At 39.1% G+C, this 17,851-nt stretch overlaps 1 protein-coding gene across 2 annotated transcripts in view; it reads right to left on the bottom strand.

Annotated features, from left to right (window-relative positions):
- Nucleotides 1-5,701: 5,701 nt before the first annotated feature.
- Nucleotides 5,702-17,851, bottom strand: part of Ppp3cc (protein phosphatase 3 catalytic subunit gamma) — a 71,958-nt gene continuing 59,808 nt past the window's right edge. The window contains exons 11-14 of one of the 2 annotated variants that reach the window (XM_027926906.3): nucleotides 15,996-16,077; nucleotides 15,331-15,428; nucleotides 7,336-7,365; nucleotides 5,702-6,229 (exon numbers count right to left, since the gene is read on the bottom strand). In XM_027926906.3, coding sequence (XP_027782707.1) covers nucleotides 6,045-6,229; nucleotides 7,336-7,365; nucleotides 15,331-15,428; nucleotides 15,996-16,077 — 395 coding nt within the window. In that variant the 3' untranslated portion in view covers nucleotides 5,702-6,044. The remainder of the gene's footprint in view (nucleotides 6,230-7,335; nucleotides 7,366-15,330; nucleotides 15,429-15,995; nucleotides 16,078-17,851) is intronic. The other variant, XM_027926907.3, reaches the window with a different exon arrangement.

The raw sequence follows: 17,851 nt of genomic DNA, 5'->3' as shown, positions 1-17,851 counted from the left end.
GGCCAGGAGGCAGCTAGGAGCAAGGGAGTGGATTTCGAGTGGGAAAAACACAAAAATACAAAAGTACTTTAAAACAAGAGGGGTGAAGGAGAGAGATCCTCTATTGCTATGGGGAACTCCCTTGGGAGCGGAATTCCTTAGCATTTTCCAGAGACTAAGCCAGATATCACAAGCCAGGCTTTCCCTTGCTCCTGGAATTATTAAATGAGTAAGAGCCAAATATCAACACCTCCACCAGGAAATAAAGACACAGGGAGCCAATAAATTATCACTCAATTATAAGGAAGTTTCCTTCTTTTTTTTTAATCTTAAAGACAACTTCCAATTTACATTAAGAAAGGTCTAACAAAGTAATTTCTTGTTTACAAAAAAGACTTATTAACTGACTCCTGCCAACCTAACATTTCTGCCATTTTCTTTAACGTAACTGAAAGCAAGAAAAAGCAGGTCATCTCTAAGTGCTAGCAAATATGCCATCATTCAGAAGAACCTTAAAAATTACACCAGCAGCCAGCCTCAAACATCTGACCACTTCCCCACCCAGGAAGCAAAACCAGGGAACTTCTTAGCAAAAGTTGGCCGACTTTTCTATTAGGAAACACAGCCACTGGGTACAATGCACAGAGAAGGGGAAATACTGTATCCACCATAGCCTCTTCAAAAGATTCTGTGACAGAAAAAGCATGGCTTTATTGCCCCAAATCAAAAATCTATGGCTGCCTTGTTACATGTGCTTTGTTTTAACATGCAAAAAAGGGTGCTCGGTGGGCGATGTGACAAGGGTATGAAGGGAACCTGGTCCAGAACTTACAGGCAGGCAGTGTGCACAGCCTTACTTCAGAGCAGCGCGGGGAAATGCGCTGAGTCCTGCTCTCACTTCTTGATCTGAAGCCACCTTGACTTGTCATGAGGGCACTGAGGAGAAGCTGCATAACCTGTCTCAGACAAAGGTGTTATTTGGCAAGTCTTGCCACGGTTGCCAGGGCGTGAGGCCAAGGCCTCCCAAGAGGGAGTATATGCTCAGGATCATCTTCACCTTTGTGACTGCATAGATGAAGGCAGCTAACATGACCCCATTCACTTTGGCTGGATAGAGGCAGAGCAGGTCCCCAGTCCCAGCGTAACACAGGCTCTCCCTCACACAGTCAATGGCACAAAGCTCTAATATGGTTCTCTGCTGGCACCCCAGATACTAAGAGTAACAACCCTGTCCTTTGGCTACACAACTTTCTCCACTATACATATCTCCTTTTTTTTTTTTTTTTTTGTGGGGAGGGGGTACCAGAGATTTAACTCAGAGGCACTTGACCACTAAGCCACATCCCCAGCCCTATTTTGTATTTTTATTTAGAGACAGAGCCTCACTGACTTGCTTAGTGCCTCACTTTTGCTGAGGCTGGCTTTGAACTTGTGATCCTCCTGCCTCAGTCTCCTGAGCAGCTGGGATTACAGGTAGGTGATACCACACCCAGCAACATTTGCTCTTTCTTGAGGCTTTCCTCTGATCCTCTGATCATAGCAAGGCTTAAAGGGACCATGGCAACACCATGCTTCAGAACCATCTACCACGTAACCCAGACCCTTCTCAGTCTCTGAATAGCCAGTTGTAGATGGTCTTTTACTCCAGGTCTAGCAGATTTCAGAAAAGATGGGGCCAGGTACCAGACAAGATGGAACCCATGGTTTATAACCACAAATAACTTAGGAAACTGGAGCCTCATACCCATAACTGGGACTCTGCTCTTTTCTGCCTAGGCAGGGAAAGCTGAATGTCTTGAAAGAAACTTGGATTCCAGTGTTACTATAACAACTAGACTAAATATGGGGTATTCTAGAATGCCATCTCAACAAGTCTTTATGGGATAGAAAATAATTTTCAATGCAAAGATCGGGGAGAAATACAAAGGAAAACTAGGATCAGTCAATGTGGGGCAAGTTCTTCATAAATTAGTTTAACTGACTGATCACCCAGGTTGGTAAGGACAAACTTAATTTTGAAGTGCTTGTATTTTTTAAAATATTTTTTTAGTTGTAGATGGACACAATACCTTTATTTTTTATTTGTTTATTTTTATGTGATGCTGAGGATTGAACCCAGTGCCTCACACGTGTGCGGCAAGAGCTCTGCCACTGACCAACAGTCCCAGCCCAGTGCTTGTATTTTTATTTAGAGATACAATACAGCAAAAAAATCTAGATTTCAGTTTTCCCTCTTCTGAGGCTAGAGAGAGTCTGGAGTAGTGATCCTGAGCAGCAAGCCCAGCTGTATCTCAGATGATTATAATTTTTTTTTTTTCTGCCTATAGAGAGGTCAGTCGCCTCAAGCTTGGTTTTAAAACCACTTAGAGGGCTGGGGATGTGACTCAAGCGGTAGCACGCTTGCCTGGCATGCGTGCAGCCCGGGTTCGATCCTCAGCACCACATACAAACAATGATGTTGTGTCCGCCAAAAACTGAAAAATAAATATTAAAAAAAAATTCTCTCTCCTCTCTCTCTCTTAAAAAAAATAAATAAAACCACTTAGAAGATCTAAGGGATAATGTCAATTCTGAAAGGCTCCAAAGCTATCTAATTTTCAGAAATCCTGTCCTTGCTCCTTAATGACATTAAATAAAAATATTCTAGTGGCCAAACAAATAAGATCTTTCTCTTCCTATTTTGAGCAGGGTCAGGAAACCCTACCTAAGGTATCAGGATAAGAAAACAAGTCTTTGCCATTGAGAGAAACTTGCTTGGGTGGCAGCTGTTGTTCACAGAAGACCAGAAAAGGTGATGTCAACACAGGTAAAAGGATATGAAAAAAAGTGGATATCCCTGGACAGTGTGACACTGAGTCCTAGGCAAGGAGACTAACAAATACATCAGTATGTGACAAGAAATATTTACTTTGCTGATCAAAATTTATGACAAAAGCCCAGCAAATCAACAATATCTGTACCTATAACTAAAATATCATTTTGAGATTGTAAGGAAAATCAAAGCTGTAGCATTCCATTACACACACACACGTATTTTTGGAACTAGGGGTTAAACCAGTAAATCTCCTGTTATCTGTATCACATGGATACACTTAGCACATGACTTTCTAAAATGTTGAAATACCCACCTAGTTTTTTACAGAACAGAAGCAGTAGCTTCACTTTTAGAATCCAGCACAATTTTCCAACCTCCTCTTCCCCCACCTTTTTCTTTGGTTCTGGAGATTGAACCCAGTGGTGCTTACCCACTGAGCCACATCCTCAGCCTTTTATTTTTGAGACAGGGTATCATTACATTGCTTAGGGCCTCACTAAATCACTGAGGCTGGCTTTGAACTTGTAATCCTCCACCTCAGAGCCACTGGGAATACAGGCATGTGCCATGGTGCCCAGCCCCTAGCTCCCTTTAAGAGCTAGCTGGTGGTGCTGTATCTGACACTCATGTTTTCTTAAATCAGAATTTTCTCTCTACTCTAGGACCCTCAGCAGCTCTGTGGGTACCAGTATAATAATACCCTTTTGTGATTTTCCATCAAAGAAACTTGCTTTTATCATCATACCACTTATTTTTGAGAAGGTAATTAAGATATTCCTAAATAATCACCCTTTTTAATCGGTAAAATATTTTTTGTTCGTAAGTGTTTGCAGTGAGTATTTAGCTATAGGCTGCTGATGGAGGCCTCAAGTGTGGTTTCTACCTGTGGACTGTACAGCCTCAATCCACACGGCAAAGAGAAAGGGCAAGGGACTCCCTGCTCTACCATCTGTCATGTGGGCTGAACTTCATAGGAGAGACTGCTACTCCTGGGGGTGGGAGAGAGGGATATAAGGGTGTACCAGAGCTTAATTCCCTCTCTGGGTATAAAGACAAGTTACTCAAGATTTTTCCCTCCCTTATTTTACATGTTTTGCTCACAACCCAAGAGGAGATCCTTCATCCCTGTCCACAATATCCTTTCTATCTTTCTATTATGAACAGAGCAATTCATGCATATAGATTCTAATCCCCAAGAATGCTTTGATCTCTGTCATAGACAAACTGGGAACTGTTATGCATTAAATCTTCATTCTTCTAATAAAAATTATGTTGTTTTTTTTTAAAATTTATTTATTTATTTTTTTCTGGTTTTTGTTATACTGGTCAGTGGAGTCTCTTGAAGCTCCCAACATGAAGTCTTGCTGTCTGAGACACTTGCTCCAATGACAGCCTCCCACATCCCAGATGACACTAAGGAAGTCTTTCAATTTGCATTTCCCATGCTTCCATATTATATTTCCAGACATGCAAATTCATTAGAGAGCTCATCAATGAGTGCTGCAACATGGTAACTGTGATCAGGCTAAGCCAAAAATGGGGGCTTAAGTATCCCCACCCCCCCAAATTTCCTTCATTAGTTGGTTGTGACATGAAAAACAAACCAAGGGAAGAGTAGTCAAACACTACATCTGAACACTTGTTTCTGGGTTCCAAAATATGCTAATGAAGGTTGATATATAGTTCAATCTAATGAGTATTGAAAGATGGAGAAACAACCCAGTAGTTAGGAGACAGATCTTCTAATTAGATCTAGGAGACAGGAGATCTTCACTCATCCAGTGCCCTTTAGCGAGACTTTCAGTTCACAAAGGGACCATGCCATCTTCAGTTTCCATTACCTCAGTTAGCTGCAGAATTACTGACACTAAAAAAACAAAAGGATGATTGGGACAATAGAAGCGACAGCTGATGCAATGGTATACAAGGGCACACATACTTCTAGTTGTGGAAGGTTCTGCTAAGGGCATTTATAAAATATTTAGAAATGTGACTTCCTTTGCAGGTGGGGTAAATCTCCCCAGTATTCAAAAATGAAAGTGAAAGAATCTGGCAACAGCTAAAGCTTTTTGAAAATCTTTTCCCTCCAAACTTCTAAGGAGAGTTCAAACAAATCATGCTTATGGTTAGATGGACAAATTTTAGGTAACTCTAAGAAAATCCCTCATTATTTTTTATTTGGCTTTAGTAGAATACATTAAAAGAATTTGAGAGTAAAGAAGAAACTATATTGGTACGGAAAACATTCTCCTTGGCCCTTAAAAAACAGTATTTGAGTTTATTATGGTTTAGATGTGAGGTGTCCCCCAAAAGCTCATGTGTGAGACAGCGCATGAAGATTCAGAGAACAAATGATGGGGTTATAAGAATCTTAACCCAATCAGTGAATTAATCCCCTGATAGGGATCAACTGAATGGTAACTGAAGGCTGGTAGGGTGTGGCTGAAAGAGGTGGGTACTGAGGGCGTGGCTTTAGTATACCTATTTATACTGGTCAGTGGAGTCTCTCTCTGCTTTCTGATCATCATATGAGCCACTTCCCTTTGCTACACTCTTCTGCCAATGAATGTTCTGCCTCACCTCAAGCTCTGAGGAATGAAGCCTGCTGTCTGTGGACTGAGACCTCTGAAACCGTGAGCCCCCAAATAAACTTTTTCTTCTGTACAATTGTTCTGGTCCAGTCTTTTAGTCACAGCCTCGAAAAAGCTGACTAAAACAGAGTTATTTGCTTAGAAGTTCTAGAATAATCATGTTTTCTATCAGAAAAGAAGCAGTTTTAGCTACTAAAATCTAAGAGGCCTTTCTCCAATGGCACTACATAGAAAGGATAAGAATCTTGAGTTTGAAAAACTATTAATCTTAAATGAAAGATATTACCCTCCAAAAACAAGAGAAAAGGCTGTCTAGTTCAAGTCAGAAACCCAGGGTTGAGGTCTCCAAGGCCCTTTTATTAGGGGAAGGTCCCTTTATAGCACAAGACTTCACATATGTATTGACAACAAATTAGTTCCTAAAAATTGAGGAGGAAAAAGGGGAAAACAAAACAGATGTACTTTTTTATATATTTAACATAAATTAAAAAAATTTATAAAACTGTCACCTTTCTTACAGAATAAATGCAGAATGAATTATGAATGCACCTCCAGGTTTAAGTTGTTTTGAGTTGTTTTTGTTTCATTCTTCCAATAATAAATAAATAAGATTTGTTCGTGAGTTTGGGGTCCACCTGTGCAGCAGCAGGACTCTGACATCACAGGGGTTTCTTCCCTTGGTCGCTCTGGTGTGCGGGGTTTGGGCGTGCAGGGGATACTGAGTTCACTGGCCCATCGTGTTTTGTGCCATCTTTTCGGGGTGGCATTCGCTCATTAATTCGGTCCAGACCTCGTGCTTCTTCAAAACTTCGAATCTTGTGCTGAAGTGAAAACCCACTGATGGCTATAGAAAAACAGGAAAGGGGGTGGAGAGTGCTCAGTTAGGCAGCAAACAACAGCTTAACAATTTTTAGCACACAGCAACATCCTAGGAACACACTGAAAGGTGGCCAGGGAGCACATAACTGGTGAAGGGAAAGGCAACATTTGATTGAATCAGTCTTGTCTAAAACTATTGCTTCCATGAGGAAGGGCAACAGAAATGGAAATGTTCATAAAAATCTCAATATGAAGATTCATAAAATCTCAATGCAAATAATCATGGCAGAAGGAGACCTGGAATACAAGTAACAAGTTCTTAGCCCCAACACATTGGAGAAAGAGTTTTTTAATGGGCCAGAAACATGCTCAATGCCAGAAAAATGGCAACCCTAGGGTAACAAAGCAAATTAAACAGAGAAGTTGCTTCAAGCACAAATACCACATTGACCACAAAACAAAAAAGCAACAGAGAGCTATATTTTTATTTACAATAGCTTTTTATCTTGCACCACTGGGAACTGAATATAAGAACCATCAACACAGCTTCTAGGTATTTTCCTTCCGATTCAACTTTTGTTATCAATAAGAAAAGGAATTTCCATTTTGAACCACTTTATCTAATAAAACAAATTTATAACACAGGTTTAGCAGTTCCAACAGGTTCCATCCACTTAATATATGTCTCCACCAAAAGAATGATAATTTAGCTTGAGTGCCTTAGGGCAACCTCAGAAATGAATCAAACTAAATTCTACCCTACTTTTGCCTCTGTTCTTAATAACTTTTAGTGTCATTAGATAAAGAGGCTGGCCTGAGTCTCTTAATCAAATGGATGGCTCTTATATGTGGAGGGGACATATGATTAACCTCTTCACCTCTCAACACCAGTTGCTTAAGCTTCGGTCATTGCAATGACACTGACACAGTCCAGCAAGGACTTTAGCCGAGGTGAAGGTCATTGAAATGAATAAAAATACAGGGCACATGAACATGGTAGGGTTATCTATTTCTTTCCTCATTGTTACAGTTCTAGTGATATAATAAATAAAAGTTTTATAATGTTGAAAAAGTTTTTAAAAACTTGTAGACAGACACATGAGCACATCTATCAGAGTAGTACGGCCATACCTTCCCGGGCCTCTACCGCTTCTACTGTGGCTGTAAGAGGGCAGGAGCAGTGGCATGCAAAAACGAAGACAGAAAAAGAATGAGTAAACCAACAGCATCGTTGCCAGCACACACCCCAGGGGCGGGCTGCTAGCCTACCCCGTCCTGATTAGGTCCACTAGTCAGAGAAGTCAAGGGTTACTGAGAGGAACTAGACTGGGTTGAAATACGAGGTCTCCAGAGATTTTATAGATTGTAAACATTCCTGGTGGCATCAGAACGTTGTTCTCTTCATCTGAAATAGCCAATGCTGGTTTATGTCTGCATATCATATATGAAAATTATTTGTTGAATCAAACAAATTAACATCACAACTGTGTTTTAGTTTATTATATCTCAGATGATATTAAACAAGCTGCTGGGTCCCATTCAAAACACTTATTTAAAACTACTTTTCTTTTTTTGCTCTTAAAGGACTTATGTGAGGGCCAACTGTCCTTTTTAATTACTTAATTAAAAAAAGAGTGGCCTTTGAAGAACAGACTGGCATTTGGAAGGAGAGAAAAGTGAGTTAGAAGTGAGGGGTTATTTCTTGTCTGAGAATGGACTACTAAGCTGGCAAAGGCATAGAACTATTCAATTCCCATACAAATTCAGGATTAGAGAAACTAATCTGGGATTAGAGATGTGGCAGAGGCTTCCATTCAGTGTGCAAGAGAGAAGACAAATTACCTTGGCCCTCCCTCAGTGATTGAAATGGAAGCAATCTAAAAATCAGTGCCTTCTCTTTCAGACAATAAAAAAATCTAATATATGACAAGGTGACAGGTTGTGGCAAGATCTTACAGGACAGCCCCATCATTCCTTTCAATAGCAATTTTCTTATCAAGGGCAGGGGAAAAAAACAAGCAGCAAGTTTGCTGTTCTTAAGGCTCTACAGTCACCACAAGAGGAGAAACAGAACTGCAGAGCTGACTTCCTACAGCAAAGTGAAAAATGGTGCATGGAATAAACTTACAAATGCCTTTGTTTGTCCACCAAACAATGCCACCCCTCTCTAATCGCCATAAAACAAATAAACTGCACAAGAAAATGACAGTGCTTTCTAATAGTACACCAGGATTATGACTGTTTGGAGTGGGAGAATAAGCTTTTCCTAAAACTGTATGGTCTACTTAAGAGTTTAAAATCTCTGGGGCTGGGGATGTGGCTCAAGCGGTAGCGAGCTCGCCTGGCATGTGTGGGGCACTGGGTTCGATCCTCAGCACCACATAAAATAAAATAAAGATATTGTGTCCACCAAAAACTGAAAAATAAATATTAAAAAATTCTCTCTCTCTCTCTCTCTCTCTCTCTCTCTCTCTCTCTCTCTCTCTCTCTCAAAAAGAGTTTAAAAATCTCCATGGTACTAGTGTGTACTAGTATCACATCACTGTGGGCTCTCCTAGTATTGCTTTTCATATTGGACATTAAGACAGCACCCCATCTTAAGGGACAGTATAAGAAACAGTTATATAAAACTAACTCAATAGTTTTTTCTCTTTAACATCTTGTTGTTCTTTTTGTTTTTGGTGGTACTGGGGATTGAACCCAGGGCTTTGTGCATGCTAGGCAAGAGTTCTACCACCTCACTACCCCCTTTTCTCTTTAACATCTTTACTGAAATAAAATTCATATACCATAAAATTCACTTATTTAAAGTATGTAAGCCAATAATTTTAAGATATCTAGGGTTGTAATTTGTTTCAAACATTTTCATCACCCCTCTCCCCCAAAATCCTACTCATCCCCATTTTCCTCCCTCACCTCTCTTTCCCTTAACCCTCATCAACCACTCATCTATTTTCTGTATCTATAGATTTGCCTTTCTGCGTGTTTCATGTAGTGAAATCATATTATATGCTGACTCAGGTGACTGACTTCTTTCACCTGGCAGTGTTTTCAAGGTTCATGAATGTGGAAACATGCACCTATATTTCATTCTTTTTTATGCTAAATAGCATTCACACACACACACACACACACACACACAACATTGCTCATGCAGTTGACGGACATTTGGGTTGTATCCACATTTGGACTATTATGAAGAATGCCACTTATGAACATTTGCAAGTAAGTTTTTGTGAGGATGTATTTCATTTCTTGGGGGATAGAGCAAAATAACTAGGACTGGAATTTCTGGATCATATAGTAACTCTGTTCAATCATTTGAGGAACTTCCAGACTGTTTTCTCCAAATAAGCTGCAGCATTTTGTGTCCTACTAGCAGTGTACCAGGGACTCAATTTCTCCAGAATCTCATCTTTTTTTTTTTTCAGTTCTGGGAATGGAACCCAGGGCTTTGTACATGCTGAGAAAACATTCTACCACTGAGCTCCTCCCAGCCCTCATCAACATTTTTTTTTTTTTTTTAACTGTACCCATCGGAGTGACTGTGAAGTGGTATTTCGTTGTGGTTTTGATTTGCATTTCCTGAATGTCTACTGATGTCAGAAATCTTTTCATGTGCCATTTGTACATTTTCTTTGGAAAAACTTCAATTCAAATTTTTTATCCATTTTTTAAGTTGTGATGCCTTTTTTCATCGTTCAATTGTAAAAGGTTTTTATAATTTCTAGATATCAGTCCCTTATGAGATAGATTAGCAAACACTTTCACACATTCTGTGAGTTGTCTTTTCACTTTCTTGACAGTACCATTTGTAGTGTAAAGGTTTTTAGTGCTGTACCACTGAACCACAACCCCAGCCCTGCAGTCCAATTTTTAACTGATCTGATTTTTTGTCTTACAGTTTTTGTGAATTTTGATCTGTTTTGGCTTTCCTCTTTATTTTGGCTACTAGGAAGCTTTGTGTCAAATCTGTGGCTGACTGGTGGCTTTACTTTTGATTTCTTTTGTGCTTTAATGTCACTTCACTGTATGACAGGCATACTGTAGCTCACTCCAATCCCTCTTGGAACAAGATGGAGTATAAAATGAACATATGTTTTAAGGCCATGGGATATTGTTGGTTAAAAACTCTTCAAGTAAAGTTGCATGAAGAGTAAAAGGTCTTTTCTAGCCAATGCTGCAATTTGCCAATGAACCTGTGGAACTGCCTCTGATATGAAAATGATAAACTCAGTTCCCGTCAATCAATAAGAGAGAAGAAAGTATAAAAGTTGGCAGTAACTTTAGTCAAACACTTTTGGAGATTTCTATAGATTTCAGAAGGATCAAGAAATAATTCTAAATTGATTAAAACACTCATTCAGCCAGGGGGTGGCGCATGCCTGTAATCCCAGTGGCTCAGAAGGCTGAGGCAGGAGGACTGCAAATTCAAAACCAGCCTCAGCACTAAGTGAGGTGCTAAGCAACTCAGTGAGACCCTGTCTCTAAGTAAAACACAAAATAGGACTGGGGATATGGCTCAGTGGTTGAGTGCCCCTTAGTTCAATCCCTGGTATAAAAAACAAACAAACAAACAAACAAAAAAAAACCACCCATTCAAATGAGAAATGAAGAAAACTGATAGGTGGGACCTGAGCACAAAAGGTGACCAAGAATTATAAACAAATTCCCAAATAACATATCTATAAAATTATTTTGTTTCTTGTTCTTAATTTTTTTGTTGCTTGTTCTTTCAAAATCTACAAAAAATTGGCTTACATTAAAACAACTTTGTAAATTAACAAATTTTCAAAACTTTTCAAGTAAGAAAGCTATAGGACATTGCTTTTTTCATTACCCATCTTACTTTTTACTTCCTATTACTCTAAAATATCCTTATTACTCGACCACTGAGCCACATCCCCAGTCCTATTTTCTATTTTATTTAGAGATAGGGTCTCACTGGGTTGCTCAGTGCCTCACTTTTGCTGAGGCTGGCTTTGAACTCACAATCCTCCTGCCTCAGCTTCCTAAATAGCTGAGATTACAGGTATGCACCACCACACCTTACCCAGAATATCTTATATGACTAATTACCATACAAATCAATAGTGGAAAAGCATTTTGCTTAAAAAAATCTGCACACCAGATACAGCACTAATCCCTAGGGTATATAAAGAACTCAAAAATCTTAACACCAAAAAACCAAATAACCCAATCAAAAAGTGGGCCAAGGAAATGTACAGACACTTCTCAGAATGATATATAATCAATCAACAAATATATGAAAAAATGTTCAACATCTCTAGCAATTAGAGAAATGCAAATCAAAACTACTCTAAGATTTCATCTCACTCTAGTCAGAATGGCAGCTATTAAGAGTACAAACAACAATAAATGTTGGCGAGGATGTGGGGAGAAGGGCACATTCATACATTGCTGGTGGAACTATAAATTGGTACAACCAATATGGAAAACAGTATGGAGATATTTTGGAAAACTGGGTATGGAACCATGGTTTGACCCAGCTATCCCACTCCTCCGTTTATACCCAAAGGACTTAAAAATACTACTAAAAGGACACAGCCACATCAATGTTTATAGCAGCACAATTCACAACAGCTAAATTGTGGAACCAACCTAGATGCCCTTCAGTAGATGAATGGATAAAGAAATGGAGATAGATAAATAGATAGATATAACATATATATATATATATATATATATATATATATATATATATATATATATATATATGTTAAATTAAAAGAGAATAAAATCCTGGCATTTGCAAGTAAATGAATGGAGTTGGAGAATATTATGCTAAGTAAATTAAGCCAATCTCAAAAAATCAAATGCCAAATGTTTTCTCTGATAAAAGGATGATGATCCATAATAGGGATGGGGGGAAGTATGAGAGGAATGGAGGAACTTTAGATACAGCAAAGGGGAGGGAGGGGAAGAGAGGAGGCGGGGGGGCGGGGATTGGTAAGATGGTGAAATGAGATAAACATCATTACCCCAAGTACATGTATGAAGACACGAATGGTATTGTGTATAACCAGAGACATGAAAAATGGGCTCTATATGTGTACTATGAATTCAAATGCATTCTGTTGTCATCTTTAACAAATTAGAATAAATAAATAAATTACTAAAAATCTGCACATTTATTCGAGGGGAAAAAACCTGCAATCTGAAATAGTTTACTGATTCTTTCTGTGAAACTAAGGGAAATAAGAAAATAAATTAAGCTGGGCATGGTGGCATACGAGTGTAGTCCCAGTTAATCAGGAGGCTGAGACAAGAGGATCTCTTGAGCCCAGGAGTTCCAGTTGCCCCAGGCAACATATAGAGACCCTGTCTCTTAAAAAAATAAAAGACAAGGAAAAAATGTTCAGTCTTCCTTTTAAAGAGCTAAATTCTAATATTTTAGCATTCAATTTGAAAGAGAAAGAAAAAGAGGAATCCTATCCCATAAAAAAGAAAAAATGAGGGAGGTTATTCCTTCAAGTCCGCAGCAGTAAAATTTCCACAGGAGGAAAAAGACTCCTGTATGTGGCAGGAGACAAGAGGAAAAACAAAGCCAAAGAAATTTCAAAAAGAGCTCAACAAAACAAAGGGAGCAAAAAAAAAAAAAGCAGTGAAACTTTAAGATGTAATGCTTCTGACAGTTTTCAGGCCTAGAATTAATAATTCCAGGATGTGATGTTGTCCCTTCCCTGTTTGACCAAATCTATGTTCATCCTGAAAGCATCAAGTTTTTCATTCTAGGAATACACCAAGCCCTCTGCTTAGAAGTTAGCTCCCATATAGGTTTTAGAAGTGATATTCTAATTGAAGAGGTAACCATGGTACTAGAGGCTGCAGGCAAAGAGGTAAACACCTTCTGCGACTGAGAAACTCTAACCTCTCACAACTGTCCTTATTAAGGTATAAACTACTCATGAAATATATCATATGGACCCAAAGAAGAAGTGTATAGCTCAATTCCTTTTTAAAATTTTTTATTTTGGTACTAGCGATTGAACCCAGGGGCTCTCCAGCAGTCAGTCACATCCCCAATCCTTTTTAGTTTTTATTTTGAGACAGGGTCCTGCCAAACTGTCAAGGCTGGCCTAAAATTTGCAATCCTCCTGCCTCAGCCTCCCAAGTAACTGGGACTACAGGTGTGCATCCAGCTCAACTCTTTTTTATTTATGCTTACACATGTGTAACTCCACAAAGACAGTGATACAGATCATGCTCAACACTCCAGAAGTCCCAGGGTTCCTCTGGGTCAATATTCCCTCACCAGAACAAGCACTACTCTGACTTCTCTTATGAATGAGTAGTAAACATCATATGCATCAGACAGTCTGTGCTCTTTTGTGTCTGGCTTCTTAAATTTACAATGTGATCCGCATAAGTACAATGCCATTTATTTACCAATTCTATCATCAGTGGACATTTGGGTTGTTTCTAGCTTGGGGCTGTTTTATTTTTAACATGTTGATGAACTTTTATTTTGTTCATTTATTTATATATGATGCTGAGAATCTAATCCAGTGTCTCACACATGCTAAGCAAGTGCTGTCTCACAGAGCCACAACCCCAGCCCCAAGCTTTTAATAGAGCTACAGTGGCATCCTTTCGTGCATTCTTTGGTGAAATAATGTGCTAATTTCTCAGGGATATATACCAGGCATGGAACTGTTAGGTTATGGGGTAGACATGTTTAGCTTTACTACCTAACAGTTTGCCAAAGTGGCTGAACCAATTTCCAAACCCACCAGGATATCTAGTTCTAATTCTCCACAAATACTTGGTATTGTCATATTTAAAAATTTTAGCCATTCTAGTGTGTATGTAGTGGTATCTCACTGTGGTCTTAATATCCAGTTCCCAGAACAACTATATTCAGCATCTTTTCTAAGTTTATTGGCCATTCTGATATCCTCTTTTGTGAAATGCCTGTTAAAACCATTTGACCAGGGGCTGGGATTATAGTTTAGTGGTGGAGCACTTGTCTAGCATATGTGAGGCACTGTGTTCGATCCTCAGCACCACACAAAAATAAATAAATAAAATGAAGGTACTGTGTCCACCTACAACTATTTTAAAAAAATCATTTGACCATATTTTAATTTTCTTATTATTTGTGGTTCTTTGTGTACCCAGAACACAAGTCCTTTGTAAGACATATGCATTGCAAAAATATCTCAGTTTGTGCCTTGTCTTTTCTCTTTTTTTTTGGTGCTGGGGATTGAATCCAGGAGAGCTTAACCATTGAGCCATATCCCCAGCCCTTTTTGTATTTCATTTAGAGATAAGGTCTCACTGAGTTACTTAGGGCCTTGTTAAGTTGCTGAGTCTGGTTTTGAACTCGTGATCCTCCCTGCCCCAGCCTCCTGAGCTGCTGGGATTATAGGCATGCATCACCATACCCGGCTTCCTTCTCTTAATTATTAATTTTCATTAAGAAAATTTTTTTAAAAAAGTTTTAAGACAGTCTTGCTATGTTGCCCAGGCTGGTCTTGAACTCATGGGCTCAAGTGAACTTCCTGCCTCAGTCTTCTGAGTAGCTGAGACTATAGGCATGTGTCTCTGTGCCTGGCTAAGAGAAATTATTATTTTTTTTTTGTACCAGGGATTCAACCCAAGGGCTTTACCACTAAGCCACATCCCTAGCCCTTTTTTATGTTTTAGAGACAGGAATGGTCTCACAGTTGCTTAGGGCCTCACTAAGTTGCTGAGGCTGGCTTTGAACTTATGATCCCCCTGCCTCACCTCCCCAGTTGATGTAATTACAGGAATGCACCACTGCACCTGGTGATAAATTGATTTTAATGAAATTCAATTTATATTTTTCTTTTAAGATTAGTACTTGTGTCCTACCTACAGACTCTGCCTACCCTGATGCCTATTCTCCATACTTCCTTCTAGGAGTTTTATTTTTTACATAAGTTAAAATCCATTTGGAATTAGTGTTGTCACAGAGGGAAGTAGGAGTCTAGATTCATTTTCCTGCAGATGGATGTCCAATTGCTCTAGCATTGTTTACTGAACAATGCCTTACTTTTAATTTTACCTTGACTGCTAGGTAAGGTGGGGGGGCACACGTTGCATAAGAGAGGCATCATGTAAGGTGTACTGAGTACTCACCGGTCTGAATGGTCTGCTTTCCTCCTGAGAGGACACCCAGAGGGAGGGTGCCTGTGGGAGTGAGGCCCTTGAGAGTCAGCACACTCTCACTCTCTTCCCTGCAAAGGAACACCGAAGTCCTGGTTAATGCCAGGGAGCCATCATTCAGCAAAGTCAACAGCACTCACAGGCACAGAGATGGAAAGCAGGTTCCACTACTTCTGATCCAGTCCCTAACTCAAAGAAAGGGATATTTTCCTTAAATATTTCAATTTTAAACAATCAGCCAGGTCTTGTTTTTTAATCAAGGCATTTACAGCCAGGCACTATGCCCCATACATCATTTAACTCAATCGACTTAACAACCTGTGAACCTGGTCCAATTATTATTTTCATTTTATGTACAGGAAACTGAGGCACAGAGATTAAATCCAAGACTGCACAACTAAGAGATAGAGCCAGGCTTTGAACACAGGTAATCTGGCTCTAAAATTCCCCACTAAACCACTATTTATACCACATCTAAGCTAGAACCAAGTGAATGTTTGCCTTAAATCTAGTTCCACCTCTCAATGTCAAGACTTGCAGTTTCAATACCAAATCCCAATTATAAAAAAACTAAATTAACTCCTAATTTACTTTCAAAACGACTTTATCCCACACTGTTGTGCCAGACTGATCCTCACCGAAGGATTGAAAAGACTCGGGCCATCTTCCCAATGGCTCTGATCTTATTCCTGATGATCTCTTTTCGAACTGAAGTACCTCCTTAGAGAATACAAAGGAAAAGTGGGTTAAAAAAATGTGTCAACAGGTTGGCTTTTAAAAAATGCAGGATGAAATGTTTTTCTTATTTAAGAGAAACTTTTTCTTTTATAGAAATCAAGGCCTTAGTTTTTTTAAACAAAGAAACAAACAAACAAACAAAAATAACCTGGAGGAGGGAAAAGTGAAGTAGAGAAGGAAGGGGCCACAAAAGACAGAGTAGATCTACAGGGGGTGGAAACTCCTGTGATTCTGAAATGTAAACACAGTGAAGAGTGAGACACATGCTCATGAACCTCAAAGACAGGTGCCATAGCAAAGGTCTCTTTTCAGAATTCTGTGGGTCACCTTAGAGTTGGTGCAGGGTTGGGCTGCCAAAGGGCAGGCAGGTGATCATCCAAGAAACTGTCGTCTGCATGTGAACACAAGGTCCAGCCAGCTCCCCTGAACCTAGTGAGGGTTGCACTCATTTTTATAAGTTTCCCTTGCTCACACAGGTGAGTTATTTCCTCACAGTATTACTGACAAGTATGCAGTACAAATTACAAGGATGGGTATTTTAGAAAGCAACATAGACAAAGTTAATGCAAGACTTCATGGCTTTTTCTCATCTAAGATCTAGGAAATAGTCCACCCATGAAAGGCCAACATCCAGGGATGCACCAGATGATGGCTAAAAAAAAAAAAAAAGAAAAGAAAGCTCAACCTTTCCTTCCTCACCTCCAGTCCTACTGGATGGAGCTGCAGGTCCAGAGAAAACCCAGACATTACTGCTCAAAGAGAGGATGGAGGGCTGTGTGAAATTGTTCAACTACCAATTGAAAACATCTAACTAATAGATCATGTTTGGACAGACAGCAAGTATTAAGCTCTTAGTACATTTTAGTTGGGTACCTTTCTGATAGCTTTAAATATAGTGATCTTTGAGAGAAGAGACACCAAGAAACAAAGAAATGAAAACAGAAATATGAAAAGAAATGTGAGTGTTCACGGAAGAGGAAAAAATCAAAGTGAATTGCACTGAGGGAAGCAGGCTGTAACTTTTGATATCTTAGTGCCAGAATAGAACATTAAACACAGTCATGGTCTCAGTCATTTCTTCCATTTCTTAAAAGCTTAATGGTTTTGCATGAATTCTCATCTATTTTTACCAAATATTTTCTACCTCTCATACATTATGAAAATAACATTAGACAAAGAAAAAGATGACATTTGTGGAACAAAACAAATAACAAAAATACAGGAAAGAACAGTTTACAAATCTAATGAGAACTTCATGATTTTGTTTAATGGAATCAATATCTTCTGTTATTTTCAGAGGATAGTTTCCTTTTTTAAGTTTTAAACCTTCAAAATTTCAAGTTGACTCAAGATGTTTTTGCATTTTCTTCTGTGTCTCCTGGAGACTCTATTTAGATGTTTGATAGTCCTTATTATTTGCTCATGACTCAGGATGTGGGCTGCTGACTTTGAGCTTTATTTTGAGGGATCAGGGTAGGCCTCAGTTAGAGAATTGAACATGCATTTGGTAATTTATTTCACTTGTTTTTATCCCCAGTTCAGAAATCTTTGGCTTACACTTTAAAAAAGAGATTAGCCTCCAGACTTGGAGAAGTGGCAGCTGCTCAGTGGCAATGAGGACTTTAACTTCTTTCATCCAATCTACTTATGTTAGCCCATCACACTCCCCCAGTTCCCAATTCTAGCAACTGATGCTGGGACTCAGCATTCCCTATTGCTAACTTGGGCTTTAGATTCCCTGAATCAGCTGAGTCAA

Source organism: Marmota flaviventris, chromosome 3, assembly GCF_047511675.1.
Source record: "Marmota flaviventris isolate mMarFla1 chromosome 3, mMarFla1.hap1, whole genome shotgun sequence".
Lineage (NCBI taxonomy): Eukaryota > Metazoa > Chordata > Mammalia > Rodentia > Sciuridae > Marmota > Marmota flaviventris.
The sequence above is the reverse complement of the archived record's forward strand: the minus strand, read 5'-3'. Positions and strand labels throughout refer to the sequence as shown.